Below are 18,112 nucleotides of genomic sequence, written 5' to 3'. Positions count from 1 at the left end.
GTGGATATTGTGAGCATAAGGCAAATCCTATATTACTCGCAACTGATATTGCTGAAAGTCTAGAGCTTTGCTAGGCCATCTTGTTCCATGGAAATGTAAAAGCAAGTTGGTACTTTTACATTTTAGTTCAATGCAGAACTTTAACAAGCAAAGTACATGCATAGGAGCACAAGTACAAGCTGGTCTCCTCCATCAGAAGGCTCACTAAAGTTGAACTTTGATGGAAGTAGCATGAGTAATCCAGGATTATCTGGAATGGGGGGTGTTCTGAGAAATGAGAATGGAGAGATTGTCTTGCTTTACTCGGGTCCTTTAGGATTTGGAGACTCTATTAGGGCAGAGCTATTAGCTGCTGTACAAGGGGTGCAATTTACAAACCAGCTGGGGGTACAACATCTGATAATTGAAGGGGATTCCAAGGTGGTGGTGGGCTGGTTGAAAAATCCTGAAGATTCTATATGGTGCTACAAGAACGAAATGAAGAAATTTAGTTGGTTGACAAGGAATATGTCAGTCTCTTTACAATGGGTGGGGAGATCAGAAAATACTTTGTCTGATGTGTTAGCCAAGCAAAGAGGTAAATAGTGAAGAATTGTTTTGGGCTCAACTGTGATTACTGTATTTTTTTCTAGTTTACTTGTAAGCTTCTAGAAGGGGCTGCAGCTCGCACCTCTCCCTGGGATGTTGTATGAAATCACAACTCTAAATCAGGTTTTGAATTAATAAAATTTTACTATTACTCCTCAAGAAAATACAATACTGACACAGACCATTGTGACTATATTGGTTATGGATACAAGTGGAATAATGTTGAGCTTTGGCCATTCCACCCATGCTACGTATCTGTAACACTAAAAACCAATATGTTTTGTCTGATATGGACCGATATATATTGATATTTTAAACCATGCTTGCAAATCCATCCAGCATTAGTATAAATATGAAGTGATATGATTGTTGATCTAGCTTGTTGCTCTCTCAAACCTCTATCACTCAGTACTCAAACCAATCAAAATAAACAAACATTTTTATCTTGTAAAAATATGTTTTTATGGTAAATTTAAAAAAACTTAGTGAAAAGAGTTAAATAAAAGGAGTTTTGAGATAACAAGCCAAAAACTACAAGCTTTCACCAATGAAAACAATACCAGCAACAACAGCCAAGCATCTTCAAGTATAGCACCAAGGCTAGACCAAAAGCCATAGCAAAGTGAGAATATATCAATGTCTTCAAAGTTGGGAAGAACCAATAACCATAGAAAATAAGACATTGAAAAGTCATATGTGCTTCCTAAAAAGAAACAAAGTTAGGAAGATCAAGAATTTTGATATATTAAAACATGCATAACATAAGATTAAGTAACAATTACTGATTGTTTCTCCCTCATTGTTGTCAAGGTGTCTAAGCAAATTAGGGTGACAGTAGGGTGCCTACGTGATAAGAATTTTATCAGTTAAAGAATGAAACTTTGGCTAGGTCCCTAGTTTTATATACCATTCAGCATGCATATTGATTGAAAGAATAGCAATTCTCTTTATTAAGAATATTAAATTTCCTCTTAAAACAGGGCAAATCATCATATCTAAAAGATAAAAGTATTTAAATATATTAATTTCAAGAATAATACTAATATAACAAGTATTTCATAGAGCAATTTCATATCAATTAGCAACTAAAAAGGTTATGGCTTTATATGATAAAAGTTCAAGATAGAACGTATAAGAGAAAAAAGAACAAGGGTGGACCTACTGTTTTATTTAATGTATGAAAGAGAGAATAGAAAAAAAAAAAACAAAAAAAAAAGAGAAAGTTCTTCATACTACTATTCTTTCGTTCTTTTTCTCTTCTGAAAACACTTTAACCATTTAAATTTCAACAGTAAAACTTGTAGTAAAGAATTTTGTACATCCAACTATGCCATCTCTTGTGTCATTTTTCATATGCTAAATTAAACTCCCTTCAAACTATGATACAAACTCGCAATGGTAAATCAAAGAACAAGTTTGATACATTACGTGGAAAGCACTTATCATAAGTGGCAGGCAGAAATTACCAGTGGCAAACAATACAACATCTGCCATCAACTCTCCCCCATGATCTGTGAGAACTTTTATGCCATCCTCTGTTTTAATCAACTAAATCATGGAAAGCAAAATTAGTTGTAGCAGTAGTAGTAGGTTGAAATGAAAAATAAAATAGTTATGGACAAGATAATGCACAAAACCAAATAAAAAAGAAATTTATATGATCATTAAGGGACTGTAATGCACAAGGGTGAGAATAGACCAACTAAGTTACGAATACCACAGATATGTTTGTTCCCGGGTGCAATCTGATTCCCCTGCCTTCAAGATTTCTTGCCATCACAGTCCTCATTTCATCATCAAAACCTCTGTAATATATGACACTATGTCATAAGCAACACTAATGCATTGTAGACATAAAAAATAGAAGTTGACAGAATAATACCCAAAGCTCAAGTATACTTCGCTCTGACAAAGATTAACAGAAAGATGAATTCAAATATTAAGGAATTGATTAATTATTTTCTTAATATAGTATAACTTCATGCTTAGTTAAAACTGAAAAGTAACATTCACAGATAAATGCAATCCCACCCCAATCTGAAAAGGATCCTGCAGGTTACTTCTCATTTTGTTAATATAGTATAACTTCATGCTTAGTTAAAACTGTAAAGTAACATTCACAGCTAAATGCAATCCCACCCCAATCTGAAAAAGGACCCTGCAGGTTACTTCTCATTTAAGTGAACAATGCAGGAAAAAAAACTAAGATAATTAAGAAATGCAGTTAGCATCAGTTAGTTGACCAACTAGTCAGTTGAGGGTCAGATCGACCATCACTAACTAGTCAGTCAATACTCATGATATTGTAACCTGGGATGACTAAGCATCAACCAGGCAGACTAGTTGACTAATACATCAACTACAAAGCTATCCAAAGGTTTTATTTATTTATGTCTTTCTCTAAGTACTTAAAGTAATATAGTATATGGTTTTACTCTTTTGTTCTTGTTATACAGGAAGAAGAGAGAAAGGGAGAGGGGAGAAGAGAGACAAGAGGACTGAGAGTTCCAAGAGAAACTGCAGGCGGCGCAGTATGTTATATTTATACTAGGGCGACAACAACTAAACATAAAGAAAAGGAAAAGTACAATAGTACCCCTGCGGTACTATACATATATAAAATAACATCTGTTAACACTCCCCCTCGAGTTGGAGCATAGATATCAATCATGCCCCAACTTGTCACATAGATCATGATGTCTTGAGTGGAGTAGTCCTTTTGTAAAGATGTCTGCAAGTTGGTCCTTAGAGCTGACATAGGGAGTACACACTTCGCTTGTGATGACTCTCTCTGATAAAATGCTTGTCGACTTCGATGTGTTTTGTTTTATCATACAGCACTGGGTTAGCAGCAATGTTTATGACTGCTTTGTTATCACAGAATAGGGTCATAGGCCTGTCCACTGGAAAACCCAACTCACTCAACAGATTCTTTATCCACATACTTTCAGCCACTCCATGAGCCATTGCTCGATATTCAGCTTCAGCACTAGATCTAGCCACCACACTTTGCTTTTTACTTCTCCAGGTAACTAGGTTTCCTCCTATGAAGGTATAGTAGCCACTAGTAGACTTTCTGTCGTTTTGAGATCCAACCCAATCTGCATCAGTATACACTTCAACTTTCAAATGCCCGTGTCTTTGAAACAACAAGCCAGCACCTGAAAACCTTAAAGATATCGGAGGATTCTTTCTGCTGCTTCAAGATGAGTGGACATAGGTGCATGCATAAACTAGCTAAGGACACCAACAGCATAAGCAATGTCTGGGTGAGTCATAGAAAGATATAACAATCTCCCTACGAGTCTCTGAAATTGTTTCACATCCTTGATAGGTTCACCTTGGCTGTCACCTAATTTATGGTTGGGATCAATGGGAGAGTCAACTGGCTTCACTCCCATTTTTCCAATATCCTAGAGTAAATCTGGGACATACTTCCTTTGGGAAATGAAGATACCCCTTTTTGAGCGGGCAATTTCAATTCCAAGGAAGTATCTTGGAGGCCCTAGATCCTTTACTTCAAACTGTGTGGCAAGAAAACCATTCAACCTCTGGATTTCATCATTCCAGTCACCAGTGACAATTATATCATCAACATACACTATCAAAGCAACAATTTTACCTTCGCTTTTCACAAACAATGTGTGATCAGATTGACATTGCTTGTATCCTTTCTGCTGAACCGCAATATGGAATCTACTGAACCAGGCTCCTGGTTATTGTTTTAGCTCGTATAAAGACTTCTTCAACTTGCACACCTTCTGTTCATTACCTTGACCCTGAAAACCAGGGGGTTGTATCATGTAAACTTCCTCTTCAAGGTCACCATTCAAGAATACATTTTTGATATCAAGCTGATGTAGATCCCAGTCAAGGTTAGCAGCAAGAGAGAATAGAACTCTAATGGAATTCATCTTGGCAACAGGAGCAAAGGTCTCTGCATAATCAACTCCGTACACTTGAGTAAACCCCTTTGCCACTAAACGAGCTTTATACCTCTCCACCGTGCCATCAGCCCTATGTTTGACTGTGAACACCCATTTACATCCAACTGGATCCTTTCCCTTGGGAAGATCTACAAGTTCCCATGTGCCATTTTTATGAAGGGCATTAATTTATTCCTTCATAGCATCTATCCATTCAAGTACTGAAAGAGCTTCTGCCACCTTCTTAAGGATAAGGACACTGTCAATGGAAATAAGAAATGCACGAAAAGAGGGAGAAATGTTCTCATAGGAAACCAAGTGGGAAATGGGGTGTTTAGTGGTGCACGATCTAACACCTTTCCTGTGAGAAATAGGAAAGTCAAGGTCATTAGCAATAGAGGTATCAATTGTAATAGGGTCAGGGACATCATTGGGAACCAAGGTACCTGAGTGAGTATGATCCACCCCCGAGGAGTTTGATGGCACTAGAGGTACAACTTCTAGATCCTCCACAACTCTTGAATTTGGTTGGCCTTTGCAACGATGGAAGAAGACACGAAAAGGCGGAGGATCAGGAAGAGGAGGGAGTTGAACCAGTTTCTCCTCATTCCTACACTCCCCCTGAGGAGAAACAGGGAAAAAATGCTCATTCTCAAAGAAAGAGACATCCATGGAAACATAGGATTTCCGAGAAACAGAATCAAAACAACGGTATCCCTTCTGAGTGAAGGAGTACCCCAGGAATATGCAAGGAATAGCACGAGAATCCAATTTCCCATGAGTGGGAGATAGATTTTGGACAAAGCACCGACAACCAAATACACGAGGAGGAATGGGAAGAAGGGGGGCCTTAGGGAAGAGAAGTTGAAGTGGGGCTTTGCACTCTAACCAACGAGAGGGCATACGGTTAATGAGGTAGGTAGAACAAAGGACAACCTCAAGCCAAAAACGTTTGGGGACATTCATATGGAGTAATAAACCACAGGCCACTTCAAGGAGATGGCGGTTCTTTCGTTCAACAACACCATTTTGTTGTGGTGTTCGGGCACAAGAGCTACGGTGAAGTGAACCGCGCGAAGCAAAGAATTCTGTGAGATCACTATGAAAATACTCTTTCGCATTATCTGACTGAAAAATTTGGATTTCAGTTTGAAATTAAGTGAAGACCATCCGCTGAAAATCTTGGATAATTCCATCAACCATACGTCCTCTACCAATCGTCCTCCTCGATGCCAGATCCTGGATCACACAGTAAGAAGGGAAAAAAGTCACTACTAACAGAGAACAAATTAATGGGAAATTTTGGAACATGTAAAATATCATAGAGGGTAAGGCCAAGGAGAAGAGAGACGGTTCCTTGACCAGCTATGGAAGAATATGATCCATCAGCTAGTCTCACCTTGTCACTTCCATAAAGAAGGTGATAGGTTTGAAAGTAAGAGGACATACCAGTCATGTGTTTTGACACTCCAGAATCAATGATCCATGGAGAGTCAAGGGTATGAGAAGCAACATGGAAAGATATGGCAGAGTTGCCTGATGTAGACGCAAATGAGGTTGAGGGAGGAGCATCCATCTGACGAATTGCTCTACCATAGAGCTCTAAATGGTCACGAAAGGAATTCATAATATCTTCCCTTGGGTCAGATCTAGATGAATGTGTCTGAGTCACAGTATGGATGGGGAGCTGATTCTCTCGAGTAGCCATGTTGGCCATAGTGTGTTTCTTTGTACCTTGCTGTCCTGACCTTTTATTCACATCTGAACTTTGCTTCTTATTCAGATCTTGAGCCCATTTCGGCTTTCCATGGAGATCCCAGCATGTATCTCGGGTGTGTTGGGGCTTCTGGCAATGAGTACACCACAATTTATCGTTGTCATCCATTTTTTTCTGAAGTTCTCATTTCTTGGAAGAATTTCCTCCACTAGTAGTAACACTCCCTTTCGCGGACAACACAACTGCATCTCCACAAGAACTGTTCATTAGATTCCTTCTGCTTTCTTCAGATTGTACAAGAGCATAAACTTCCTGGACTAATGGAAGATCCTTAGACGAGGATCTGTACCCTGATAGACTCATATGTAGGGTTCAAACCATGTAAGAAAGCAAACACTCTCTGCTGGGAGACAAGTTTTTTGTACAGTTTTGCATCTTCATCACACTTCCATTCCACACACTGATAATGATCCAACTCCTTCCAAACAGAAGTCAAGTCAGAGTAATATACAGATAGACACCTCTCCCCCTATTTACAAGTAGACAATTCTGCCTGTAGTTGGTAAATTTTTGCATAGTGTTGCAGTTCCGAATATGTTGATTTTGCTTGTTCCCAGATCTCATTTGCCGTTTCAGCCCACATGAAATTCCTCCTTATTTGAGGTTGCATAGAGACTAGAAGCCAAGACATAACCATGTTGTTTTCCTGAATCCATCTACCATATTCAGCACTCCCAGAATGTGGTTCTTTTATTCTCCCATTAATATAACCTATCTTCCCCCTTGCAGTGATGTACAACTTGATCCCTCTTTATCACTCTAAATAATTTAAACCATCAAGAGGGACAACAGCCATGGGAAAGGATAGGTCAACACCCCCACTCATTCCATTCAGCATTGAGGAAACTCCGGATGTAGCAGAATCTTCACCATTCATGATTTCAGATTCAAAAACAACACCCAAAAGAGGAACACAGCCTTAAAAAAGTTGTTACAGAAGGTACCAGCCACTTCCAGACCTTCAGTCCACCAAAAAGCATCACATAAACAAGGTCCTTACGACCTAGGATTTCAACTTCCAAACCTTTAGTGCACCAAAAAGCTGCTGTTGCAGCACATAAACAAGGTCCTTACGACCTACGGTTTCACAGGGATCAAACAACCCCACAACAAAGGAAAAGAAAGAGGTGCAACTCACCTCACATCCGGACAGACCTAGAACAGGTCCAGCACAGGCACATGACCAGAAAGGAGAAGAGTAAACAAAAGGTACTTCAGTCGATCATCAGGACAGCTGAACAGCAAACGAGAACAAAGTAAAAGAAGGTTACTTCAGTCAAACACCAGGGCAGCCAAAACAGCAGATGAACAACAGATGATAACTTCTGAAAGTTTCAGTCGAACATCAGATGAACAGCAGATGATAACTTCTGAAAGTTTGTCACCCTCGAAACGAAGTCTTTTACATGCTGGAAGAGGAAAAGACCGACTACTCGACTTCACCCTTCAGACTTGGACATTCTGCTCTGATACCATGTTGTACAGGAAGAAGAGAGAAAGGGAGAGAGGAGAAGAGAGACAAGAGGATTGAGAGTCCCAAGAGATACTGCAGGTAGTGCAGTATGTTATATTTATACTAGGGCGACAACAACTAAACATAAAGAAAAGGAAAAGTACAATAGTACCCCTGCGGTACTATACATATATAAAATAACATCTGTTAACAGTTCTTAATGCAAGTCTACAGACAAAAATTGAAGACTAGGGTTTATACAAACCAATAACTAGGAATGTCAGTAGGTTGGATTAAGCAGTAAATCCAAGGATCAAAATATCAATAAGCCCAATGCCAAATATTGGGTATTGGTGTGTATCAACAACACCGATACTCTTGCTTTTTTTTATTTTTTACTTTTTTTTAATTTATCAGCTTGAGAGGGATGCCTTCTGCCATACCAAACTTTCAAAAACCCCTAATCCTGTGTATCGGTGTATCCATGAATCTTCATGACCACCAACACGGATATGATACATCAAATATAAGGGGTATAGTATCAATATTTTGATCCTTAGGTAAATCCACCTTGACCTAACCTTATTGGATCAGGTTCAGATTTTCCTTAATCGGGCTTCAGGTCATGTTCAGGACCAGAGACACCCCGTTTGCATAGTGGCATTGGAAGAAAAATGTATATATATACATATCATTCATAGGTCAGGGTGGGTCAAGTTTTGAATGCTATTCCAATTAGTCAGGTCAAGCTGGGCCAGCTGACTCCAGGTCCCATTGACATCCCTAACCATGCCCATAACAGAAATGGTTATTAATAGAATTCAGGTCTGCCTTAGAGTTCGGCCTGACTGAGTTCAGTTATGTAAAAGAAGAAAAGGTGATAGAGAGAGAGAGAGAGAGAGAGAGAGAGAGAGAGAAAGAGAGAAGAGAGAATACTGGTTCGAACTGAAAGAGTCAACTTGACTTCTCCCAGTCGGCCAGTAAGTATTTATATTATTATTAAAACATAACTGAAAAGACCTATGTGCCCTTACTTAAGTTAAGAGCACTTGTTACATATGTAATCTAAAGCTGATAAACTCTGGTTGTATTGTCCTACCCCGAATACAATTTCTTCGCATGGTCCCACACATCTTTGGCAGTATCAAGGAACATGAAGTTCACACTAATCCTGGGTTCCATACTGTTCCACAACCATGTGATGATCTGAGCATCCTCTTGCTCCCAGTCTTCATACTCGTGAGAGTCAGAGGAGGGTTTCTCCTCTCTGATGTGTTTTACCTTCTTCCTTGCCTTCAAAAAGACTTCAACGGATTTAGCCCAAGGCACATGATTCTCTCCATTTAATTTAATGGAGGTCATCTGAACATCCAGGTAGTCTGTAGGCACCATCACACTAGGTTTATAATCATTATTGTCTCCCATTATGTTATCACCGATTCTGCACACTTGCTGAATTCTATTATCACTGAGATCTGCACACTACACACCACTAGGTCACACCTGTCACACTGATTGCAGCACTTATTGTTGTTGGAATGTGTGCTCTTTACACCACAAACCCTAGGTCGTACCTGTCACACTGATTTCAGCAATTGTTGCTGAAAAGTGTGCTCACACCACAAACCCTACTCCTACAACTACCTGAAATCTCACCACTATATGATCATATCTCTTCCTTCAAAATGCACAAAGAAACCAGCATAAACCCTAGCATATGGTCTGAAACACACCTCCTATTAATCCATAACAGATATCATGCACTGAAATCTCTTACCTTATCACTGAAGTAACACCCATACGAGCAGGAAAGCAGTCCACACACGACAGCCGCTGCACACACAACAGCCACTGCCCACACAGTTTGGCCCTCTATTCTTCCTCTACTAGGAGAGGGCGTTCTCAGAAATCACAGCAACCGACCACATACGACCTGACTGGAGGCATAGAGACCTCCAAGGGAAGAGGGTGATCACTCCTTTTCAGCCCTTTCCCTTATCTCCAATCGAACACAGAAAAAAGAAAGGAAAACCCTAGATAGGGTGCACAGAGAATGAACCCTAGGCAAGCAGAAATCTAGGCAGATTCAAGAAGCTCTGATACCATGATAGAATTCAGGTCTGCCTTAGAGTTCGGCCTGACTGGGTTCAGTTATGTAGAAGAAGAAAAGGTGATAGAGAGAGAGAGAGAGAGAAAGAGAGAAGAGAGAATACTGATTCGAACTGAAAGAGTCAACTTGACTTCTCCCAGTCGGCCAGTAAGTATTTATATTATTATTAAAACATAACTGAAAAGACCTATGTGCCCTTACTTAAGTTAAGAGCACTTGTTCCAACACAACCTTACAGATCAGCAACATTAATCAAGGTATAAAGACAGAAATACCCCTACGCTAACAGTTATCAGCCCCGTTACTGCTCACTGCAGTCAATAACCAACTCTACTAGACTTCTGACAATGTACTGCATTCATACATGATGCATCCTATCATTATCCGTTTTATATTCATTGCTATCACCGCTGGATATTGCAGTACCAGCTCTACTAGACTTCTGACAATAACCACCCCTCCAAGAACATTGCAGGGTTGCCCAAACCATACTCAGTGAGTTCTGATTACTCCAACGAATTTATCTTGGTCTTTTGACTAAGAAAAAAATGAGCAAGTCAATGCTAGATGTGTGATCAGTCCTGGAGTAAGATATGATACAGTTTCTTCAGAAAAGGAGACTAAAAAGAAGAAACTGAGAGAATAAATTAAAGAAGATCAAATCTATGACAGAAAATGCTCTATACCATGTTATCTCTCATAGAGAATTAAGGAAATTGCATTACTAAATTGTAACATTACATAGAATAAAGTCCCACACAGTTCTTTTATTCAGAGTGTGCTAAAAATATAAAATTACATTGCTGCACCTGCACCCAATAACTAAAAATTACAACAGCTCTCATAGACTTTCTCATGTTCAAGCTATTACTTATGGTATGCCAAGAATGTCCACAGACTCGTTTCTTGTTTCTGTGAAAACCTATTTAAAGCTGAAAATTTAAATTACTAAGACATATCTATTTGATTGTCAAACTGAAAACTCAAAAATAATAATAAGAAGAATTGTTAAAATGGCTGCTAGATCAGTTGCCCTGGCACTATATATAGCCAAAAAGAACCATATATCAGAACCAGAGTTACAACCTTAAAGGAAGTTCTTTTCTGAATAGTAGGTCCACAGTAGCACCCATCTCATTCCATATTGAAGCAAATTCAGCAGCAATGTACCTACATAAGAAGATAGATCAGGCCAATATCACTCATTTCCGGGTTATATACAGAAAGAATGAATGAAAAGATAAGAGATGAGTTAGCAGCCACATACCCTCCCCCCAGTATCACGGCTCGCTTTGGTAACTCATCCAAGCTCAAAGCTTCATCAGAAGTAATGGCCAATTCCTAAAATTCATATTATCCATTTGATTAATTCCAAGACAAATAAGGACTACTTCCAAGCCAAATATCACATCTAAACATAGTTTAAAATTTCAACATACTTCCAAACATTTCCACAACATATTTCTGTTTCCAAGCAAAACATGGTATTATAACATGATGAGCTGGCATCAATATTGTACATATGTGTGGTAGCATTATTACTGTCTGCCTAATGGAAATGATTCAAGCACTCGTAATTTATTGTCCACCTAATGGCAACAATAATTGTATATATGAGTTGGTAATAATATTGTATATATGTGTGGTAGCAGTATTATTGTCGAAGTAGTACATGTAGAAAAATTGGGCCGGGTGGGCCTTAGTTTAGTTCAGTTTTATGTTTATTATTTTTGGTGTTAATGGGTCTTTTAACCTCTTTCTTTAAGTTTATAAGCAGCCACCCTACACAAGGGTATTTATTTACGGTCAACTCTTCTTCTTCCTCTTCTCTCTTCTCTTGCTTTCTTGCTCCCATACTGCTTCTTTTTCCTTTCTTCCTTTTCCTGATTAAACAAAAGAACCAGTTGCTGGATAGTTTTTTTCTTGGTATCAGAGCAGTTGTACTGCTCTTTTTCTTTTCTTTTTAATTCCATACACAGTTTTACGGAGGTCTGAATGGTTGATTTTTTTTTATCAAAATCTGAATGGTTGATTGGTTGAAGAAGATAATCAGCTCAGTTGGTAGAGGATTTCAGGAGAAAAGAGGCAATCAGATTAGTGACCAGGACAATTTTTGGAGTTTTTGCCGGAAACCCTAGCTAACTGGAGATTTTCAATTAAGGATCCCAGAGGGGGTTCCAACATAGCACTCAATGTTTGAAGGGGTTCTTTTTTATCCTTATAGAGATTGATCCAAGGGACGGTTGGAATTTTCTATTTTCTCCCGGGTTGTTGGGTATGATGCAATCATGGTTTGCGGGTCCTGTTAATGACAATGTTGTTATCTTTTTCAGTCATTCTTATTTTCTATAAGAAAATTGCTCCTTGATGTTTTAGAAGTAATGGAGCACTCTGAAGTCGAGATCAAGCAAAGCTCAACGTCCAGATAGGTTCCAAGAGCTTCTGTAGATCCTCTACTAGTTGTGATCATAGTAAAGCTTGATGGAACCAATTATTTGAATTGGTCATGTAGTGAAACTGATGTGGGCCCCACAGCTGTGGGGCCACTCTATCCGTAGGGTAGAATGTACCTAGTCTATTTGTTATGTTTTTTCTGTTATTCTGGTTCTGTTATTCGAGTTGTTATTTACTTTTCAGTTTTATATTGTTAAGTGTATGATGTAAACACCAAGGGCAGATGTGTCCTTTCCTGTAACTAGCATAATATATAAATATTAAGTTGAAGTGGCGGCGGCAGATGATTGAGAATCTGTCCTTCCTTTCAAACCTGTGTTCTACTTCTCTCTCACTAATCTTTCTCCTCTTTCTTCTTCACTTTCTCTTCTGTTCGAACCTGAAATTCCAAGACTGATAGCAGTCTTGATCATCTTCATGGTATCAGAGCCAAGTTAGGGTTTCTTATGGGAGTCTAATACCAGCCGACCACATGAGTATCTCCTAGGACTAGAAGCTGAAAAGGTGGAGTTCGCAGACTGATTCTTGGAGATCGCCAGAAGTGCTAGCAGCTGTTGGAAGTTTTGTTATGGTTGCAGAGTATTGGTGGTCAGGAAGGATCAGAAAAGACTAGGGTTCGGGTAACCCTAGAAGGCAGCGAACAATTCTCTTCTTGTAAGTCATTTATTTTTCTAAGAAAAGATAGGTTGGATCTATCTGGAGAGGAAGGCTGAACCATTCTAGGTTTTCATCTCTTCGATTCACTAGGGTTTTACAGCAAACCCTACTGTTCTGCTGTAATTAAAACCCTACTGTTTTACACTTCGATTCACTAGGGTTTTACAGCAAACCCTACTGTTCTGCTGTGATTAAAACCCTACTGGTTTACACCGAACTGTCTCAGCCGTGTTTCTTTCTGCACTAGAGTTTGAAATTTATCTTGCAGCAAGCCCTAGCGCTGGACTGAACCTTGTGATCCAGCTAGAGCTGTCCTCAAGTTTATTGTTGGCATTGATCAGATTCTAGGGTTTCATATTAACCCTACTGCAAGTCTATCTATACAGTACTGATTAGATTGTGCAACTGAATTGATCACTTTAAGGACTGATTAAAACCCTAATTCTGCAAAGGCAAATCAGACTTCTCCTAAGCTGTTTTTCAGAGTATTTTGGGATTTTCAAACTCTCTTAAAGGGGTTAGAGCTCTACGGACAGCCACTGTTGTGTTTGTTAGTCGATTTCATATCAGAGTTATCCCAGTTGTGCACATACACTGTGAATACAGATCAGGCCTATACTGTTTTTGGTTGTGATTGGTGTCCAAGTGCTGTTTTAAGACTTGACCGAGATGGAGTTTAAAAATCAGGCAGAAGGCAGCTTTGGGAGCATCAGTTATGGTAGTGTTTCTAAGATGGGTGGTCAGATTACAACCGTAAATTCAGGTACTCTAGCTTCAGTCTACCATGCCTCAGCTCCAAGTACTACTGAACATTGTTGGGTAATAGATTCAGATGCATCCGATCACTGTTTACCTCTTACCATTTGTCATCTGGTAGGGATAGAGTATCTATTGCTGATGGCTCCCTGGTTCCTATTTCTGGGAAGGGGGACATTAAGTTATCAGATACGATCTCCTTGTCTTCTGTCTTACATGTTCCTAAGCTTGATACTAACCTCCTTTCAGTCAATAGTATTACCAAACACATGAACTACTCAGTAACTTTCTTCCCTGACCGGTGTGTTTTTCAGGACCTGGAGACGAAGAAGGTGATTGGGACTGGCCGTGAGACAAATGGGATCTATTTGCTCGGGGAGAGTTCTCGTCGGGAAGAGTCAGTGGGTAAGAGGTCACTTGTTTCCCAGAGTGTGAGTTCGGTTATGCTTTGGCATAACCGATTGGGTCATTTGTCTTTTCGGTCCTTAAAGAGTCTGTTTCCTACTTTATTTGAGTCTGTTGAATTGTCCCAGTTGCAATGTGAAAGCTGTGAGTTTGCTAAACATTGTAGAAACTCTTATTCATTGAGTAATAAAAGGAGTAATCGTCCTTTTGATCTTGTGCATACGGATGTTTGGGGGCCATATCACATTCCTTCTATGGGTGGGTACAGATATTTTTTGTTATTTGTCGATGACCATACCCGGTTTTCTTGGGTTTATCTTATGCGTTCATGAGATGAGGTTCCCGCCCTAACCCAAAACTTTCACCAAATGATCCTAACCCAGTTTGATGCCAAGATTAAAGTTCTTAGATCTGATAATGCAAAGGAGTACTTTGCTAAGTCATTGGCATCTTACCTTCTTACTCATGGGGTTATCCATTAGAGCTCTTGCCCTCATACACCTTAGCAGAATGGGGTTGCAAAAAGGAAGAATAGGCACATCTTGGAGGTGGCTAGAAGTCTTATGTTTACCTCCAATATCCCTACTCGATTATGGGGTGATGCTATCCTCACTGCAGTATATCTTATTAATCGGATTCCTTCCCGGGTTCTTGATTTGTGATCTCCTTTTTCCCTTCTATACCCACATGAGGAGTTGTTTTTTATTCCCCTTAAGACATTCGGCCGTACCTGTTTTGTTCAGCTTCTCGGACCCCATCACTCCAAGTTTGAATCCAAGGCCTCCAAATGCATTTTCTTTGGTTATGCACGAACTCAAAAGGGGTATTGCTGCTATGATCCTGTCTCAGGGAGGAAGTTCGTCTCCATGGATGTCACTTTCTTTGAGGAGACACCCTATTATCCTCAAGTTTCTCCTCAGGGGGAGAGTAGTGAGAGTAGGGGTTTAAGTCCTTGTCTTCAGGGGGAGAGCAGTGAGAGAAGGGGTTTAGGTCCATGTCTTCAGGGGGAGAGCAGTGAGAGTGGGGTAGTTCCTTTACCTATTCCATTGGGTGATGGGAGCTGCAATGGTGAGGGTGGCCAGAGGGATCAGGAGTAGAGGGGGAGTTGCAATGGTGAGGGTGGTCAGAGGGATCAGGAGTTGAGGGTCTATCACAGGTGGTGCAAGCAGGTTGATCCCGATCATCAGCAGTTCAGGCCAGCTCCATTCTCATCTGCGGCTCCAGGTCCAGGCATTACAGTCCCAGGACCCACAGAGACTTCTTCTATTGTTGCCATTTCACCTCCTACAGATGACCTTGATCTTCCGATTGCAGTCCATAAAGGGAAACGACATTGTACCACATCTACAGCCCACTGTATTTCCCATTTTTTATCCTATGATCGCCTATCTCCTACCTACAGGTCCTACCTTAGTTCCATTTCCAATGTCCCTATTCCAAGAACAGTGCAAGAGGCCCTATCAGTCCCGGAGTGGAGAGGTACAATGCAAGTTGAAATGGATGCCCTGTTGAAAACTAATGCCTGGGAGCTAGTTGACTTGCCCAAAGGAAAGAAACCAGTTGGATGCAGATGGGTATTTACTGTAAAGCACAATGCGGATGGTTCCATTGAGAGGTACAAAGCTCGGCTAGTTGCAAAAGGGTTCACTCAGACTTATGGCATAGATTACTTGGAGACGTTTGCCCCGGTAGCCAAGATGACCACCATTCGGGTTCTATTATCTCTTGCAGCAAGCCACAGTTGGCCTTTGTACCAAATGGATGTTAAAAATGCCTTCCTGAATGGGGACTTGCAGGAAGAGGTTTACATGCAGTTGCCTCCTGGATACTATGATACAGAGACAGGTAAGAAGGTCTGTCGGCTCAATAAGGCATTGTATGGTTTGAAGTAGTCACCTAGAGCTTGGTTCGACAGATTCAGACTAGCTCTTGGGAAGTTCGGTTATGTACAGGCTCAATTAGATCATACACTGTTTATCAAGAGGGTGGAGTCTTCACTGACACTACTTGCAGTATATGTTGATGATATTGTGGTAACAGGAAATGATAGCTATGAGATTGAGTCCCTCAAACAGCTCCTTCATCAAGAGTTTAAGGTGAAAGATCTGGGTCCACTACGGTATTTTTTGGGTATTGAGGTTGCTAGATCTAAACAGGGGATCTTTGTCTCACAGAGGAAATATGTTTTAGATCTGTTGGCTGAAATTGGAAAGCTGAGTGTCAAACCTGCAGATACACCCATTGAACAAAACCACAGGATTAGTGCAGAGAGTGGAGAGCTGCTTGAAGACAAAGTTATGTTCCAGCAGTTAGTGGGAAAGCTCCTATATTTGTGCCTCACTCGGCCAAATATCAGCTATGCAGTTAGTGTTGTCAGTCAGTACATGCATTCTCCTAGAACCACACACCTTCTAGCAGCAAAAAGAATACTAGCATACTTGAAAAGATGCCCGGGTAGTATACTGTTCAAGAACAATAACCACATGAAGGTGGAGGTCTATACGGATGCCGATTGGGCTGGGAGTGTTGATGACAGACGGTCTATCTCAGGATATTGTGCACTTGTGGGAGGAAACTTTGTCTCCTAGAGAAGTAAGAAACAAAGTGTTGTCTCCCAGTCTAGTGTTGAAGCAGAATACAGGTCCATGGCCAACAGAGTGGCTGAAATCCTATGGCTAAGATCTCTACTTGAGGAGTTGGGTATCGAGTATGAGAAGCCTCTGATGCTGTATTTGATAATCAAGCAGCCATTAATATAGCACATAATCCAATGCAGCATGACAGAACCAAACACATTGAAGTTGACCGGCATTTTGTACGATAAAGGGTCTCATCTCAAGAAGTATGCCTCCCTTACATCACTTCTAGTATGCAACTAGCAGATATCCTCACTAAAGCCGTATCAAGAAAGAAGCTAGAAGCGGATCTATCCAAGTTGGGAATGATAAACATTTACTCCCAACTTGAGGGGGAGTGTAGAGAAACTGATGTGGGCCCCACAGCTGTGGGGCCACTCTATCCGTAGGGTAGAATGTACCTAGTCTATTTGTTATGTTTTTTCTGTTATTCTGGTTTTGTTATTCGAGTTGTTATTTACTTTTCAGTTTTATATTGTTATGTGTTATGATGTAAACACCAAGGCAGATGTGTCCTTTCCTGTAACTAGCATAACATATAAATATTAAGTTGAAGTGGCGGCGGCAGATGATTGAGAATCTGTCCTTCCTTTCAAACCTGTGTTCTACTGCTCTCACTAATCTTTCTCCTCTTTCTTCTTCACTTTCTCTTCTGTTCGAACCTGAAATTCCAAGACTGATAGCAGTCTTGATCATCTTCAGGTCACAATCAGTGAGAATATATGTTTGTAGTAGAGGAAAGTGGGGATATATCTCCAGTAGTAAGAAACAACCTTAGGAAGATGATCCCTCCCATGAGAAGTGGATGCAAGAAAATTATACTATTATCGGTTGGTTGGTGAACTTAAAGTAGCCTCATATCAGCCAACATTACTTGTGGGTAAACTCTACAAAGGAGATTTGTGATAGTGTCGTAAAGACGTACTCCCAGAATTGAATGCGGCTAGGGCATATAAGCTGAAAAATGATGTGAATAATTTACAACAGCGGGAGAGACCATTAGCAGTTTATTATTCAATGCTGAAATCTATGTGATAGGAGATTGATTTGATGGAGGTAATTGTTTGGAAGAGTACTGAGGAAAGCAAAAGGCAAGTTCAAGTTCAGGGAGCAGTTCCAATTGACCACTTTGCTAATGTAGGGTGAAACCTAAGGCAGTTAAGGAAAGATGTTATATGTGAGATTGCGAGTATTGCAAAAAGCCAAAACATATGAAGGATACTTGCTGGAAGTTACACCCACACCTTTTGCCAGCTTGGTTTAGGAATGCTAATAACAGTAAGAAAGTTGGAAATGGAAAGACTAGAAATACCAATGCAGCCATGATTCCAAACAGTGACAAGGGTTCTA

The 18,112-nt window shown here is 40.1% G+C and overlaps 1 protein-coding gene across 4 annotated transcripts in view; it reads right to left on the bottom strand.

Moving 5' to 3' along the window:
• LOC148874807 (glutathione-disulfide reductase) overlaps window positions 1–18,112 on the bottom strand; it is a 92,424-nt gene that overhangs the window by 36,723 nt on the left and 37,589 nt on the right. For all 4 annotated transcript variants that reach the window (XM_088963752.1, XM_088963755.1, XM_088963753.1 and 1 more), the window contains 4 exons: window positions 11,122–11,195; window positions 10,941–11,024; window positions 2,306–2,393; window positions 2,055–2,136 (listed from right to left, as the gene is read on the bottom strand). In XM_088963752.1, coding sequence (XP_088819878.1) covers window positions 2,055–2,136; window positions 2,306–2,393; window positions 10,941–11,024; window positions 11,122–11,195 — 328 coding nt within the window. The remainder of the gene's footprint in view (window positions 1–2,054; window positions 2,137–2,305; window positions 2,394–10,940; window positions 11,025–11,121; window positions 11,196–18,112) is intronic.

Source organism: Nelumbo lutea, chromosome 1 (assembly GCF_056320005.1).
Source record: "Nelumbo lutea isolate HS-2025 chromosome 1, American lotus-T2T, whole genome shotgun sequence".
Lineage (NCBI taxonomy): Eukaryota > Viridiplantae > Streptophyta > Magnoliopsida > Proteales > Nelumbonaceae > Nelumbo > Nelumbo lutea.
This window is presented reverse-complemented; position numbering and strand designations above follow the sequence as displayed.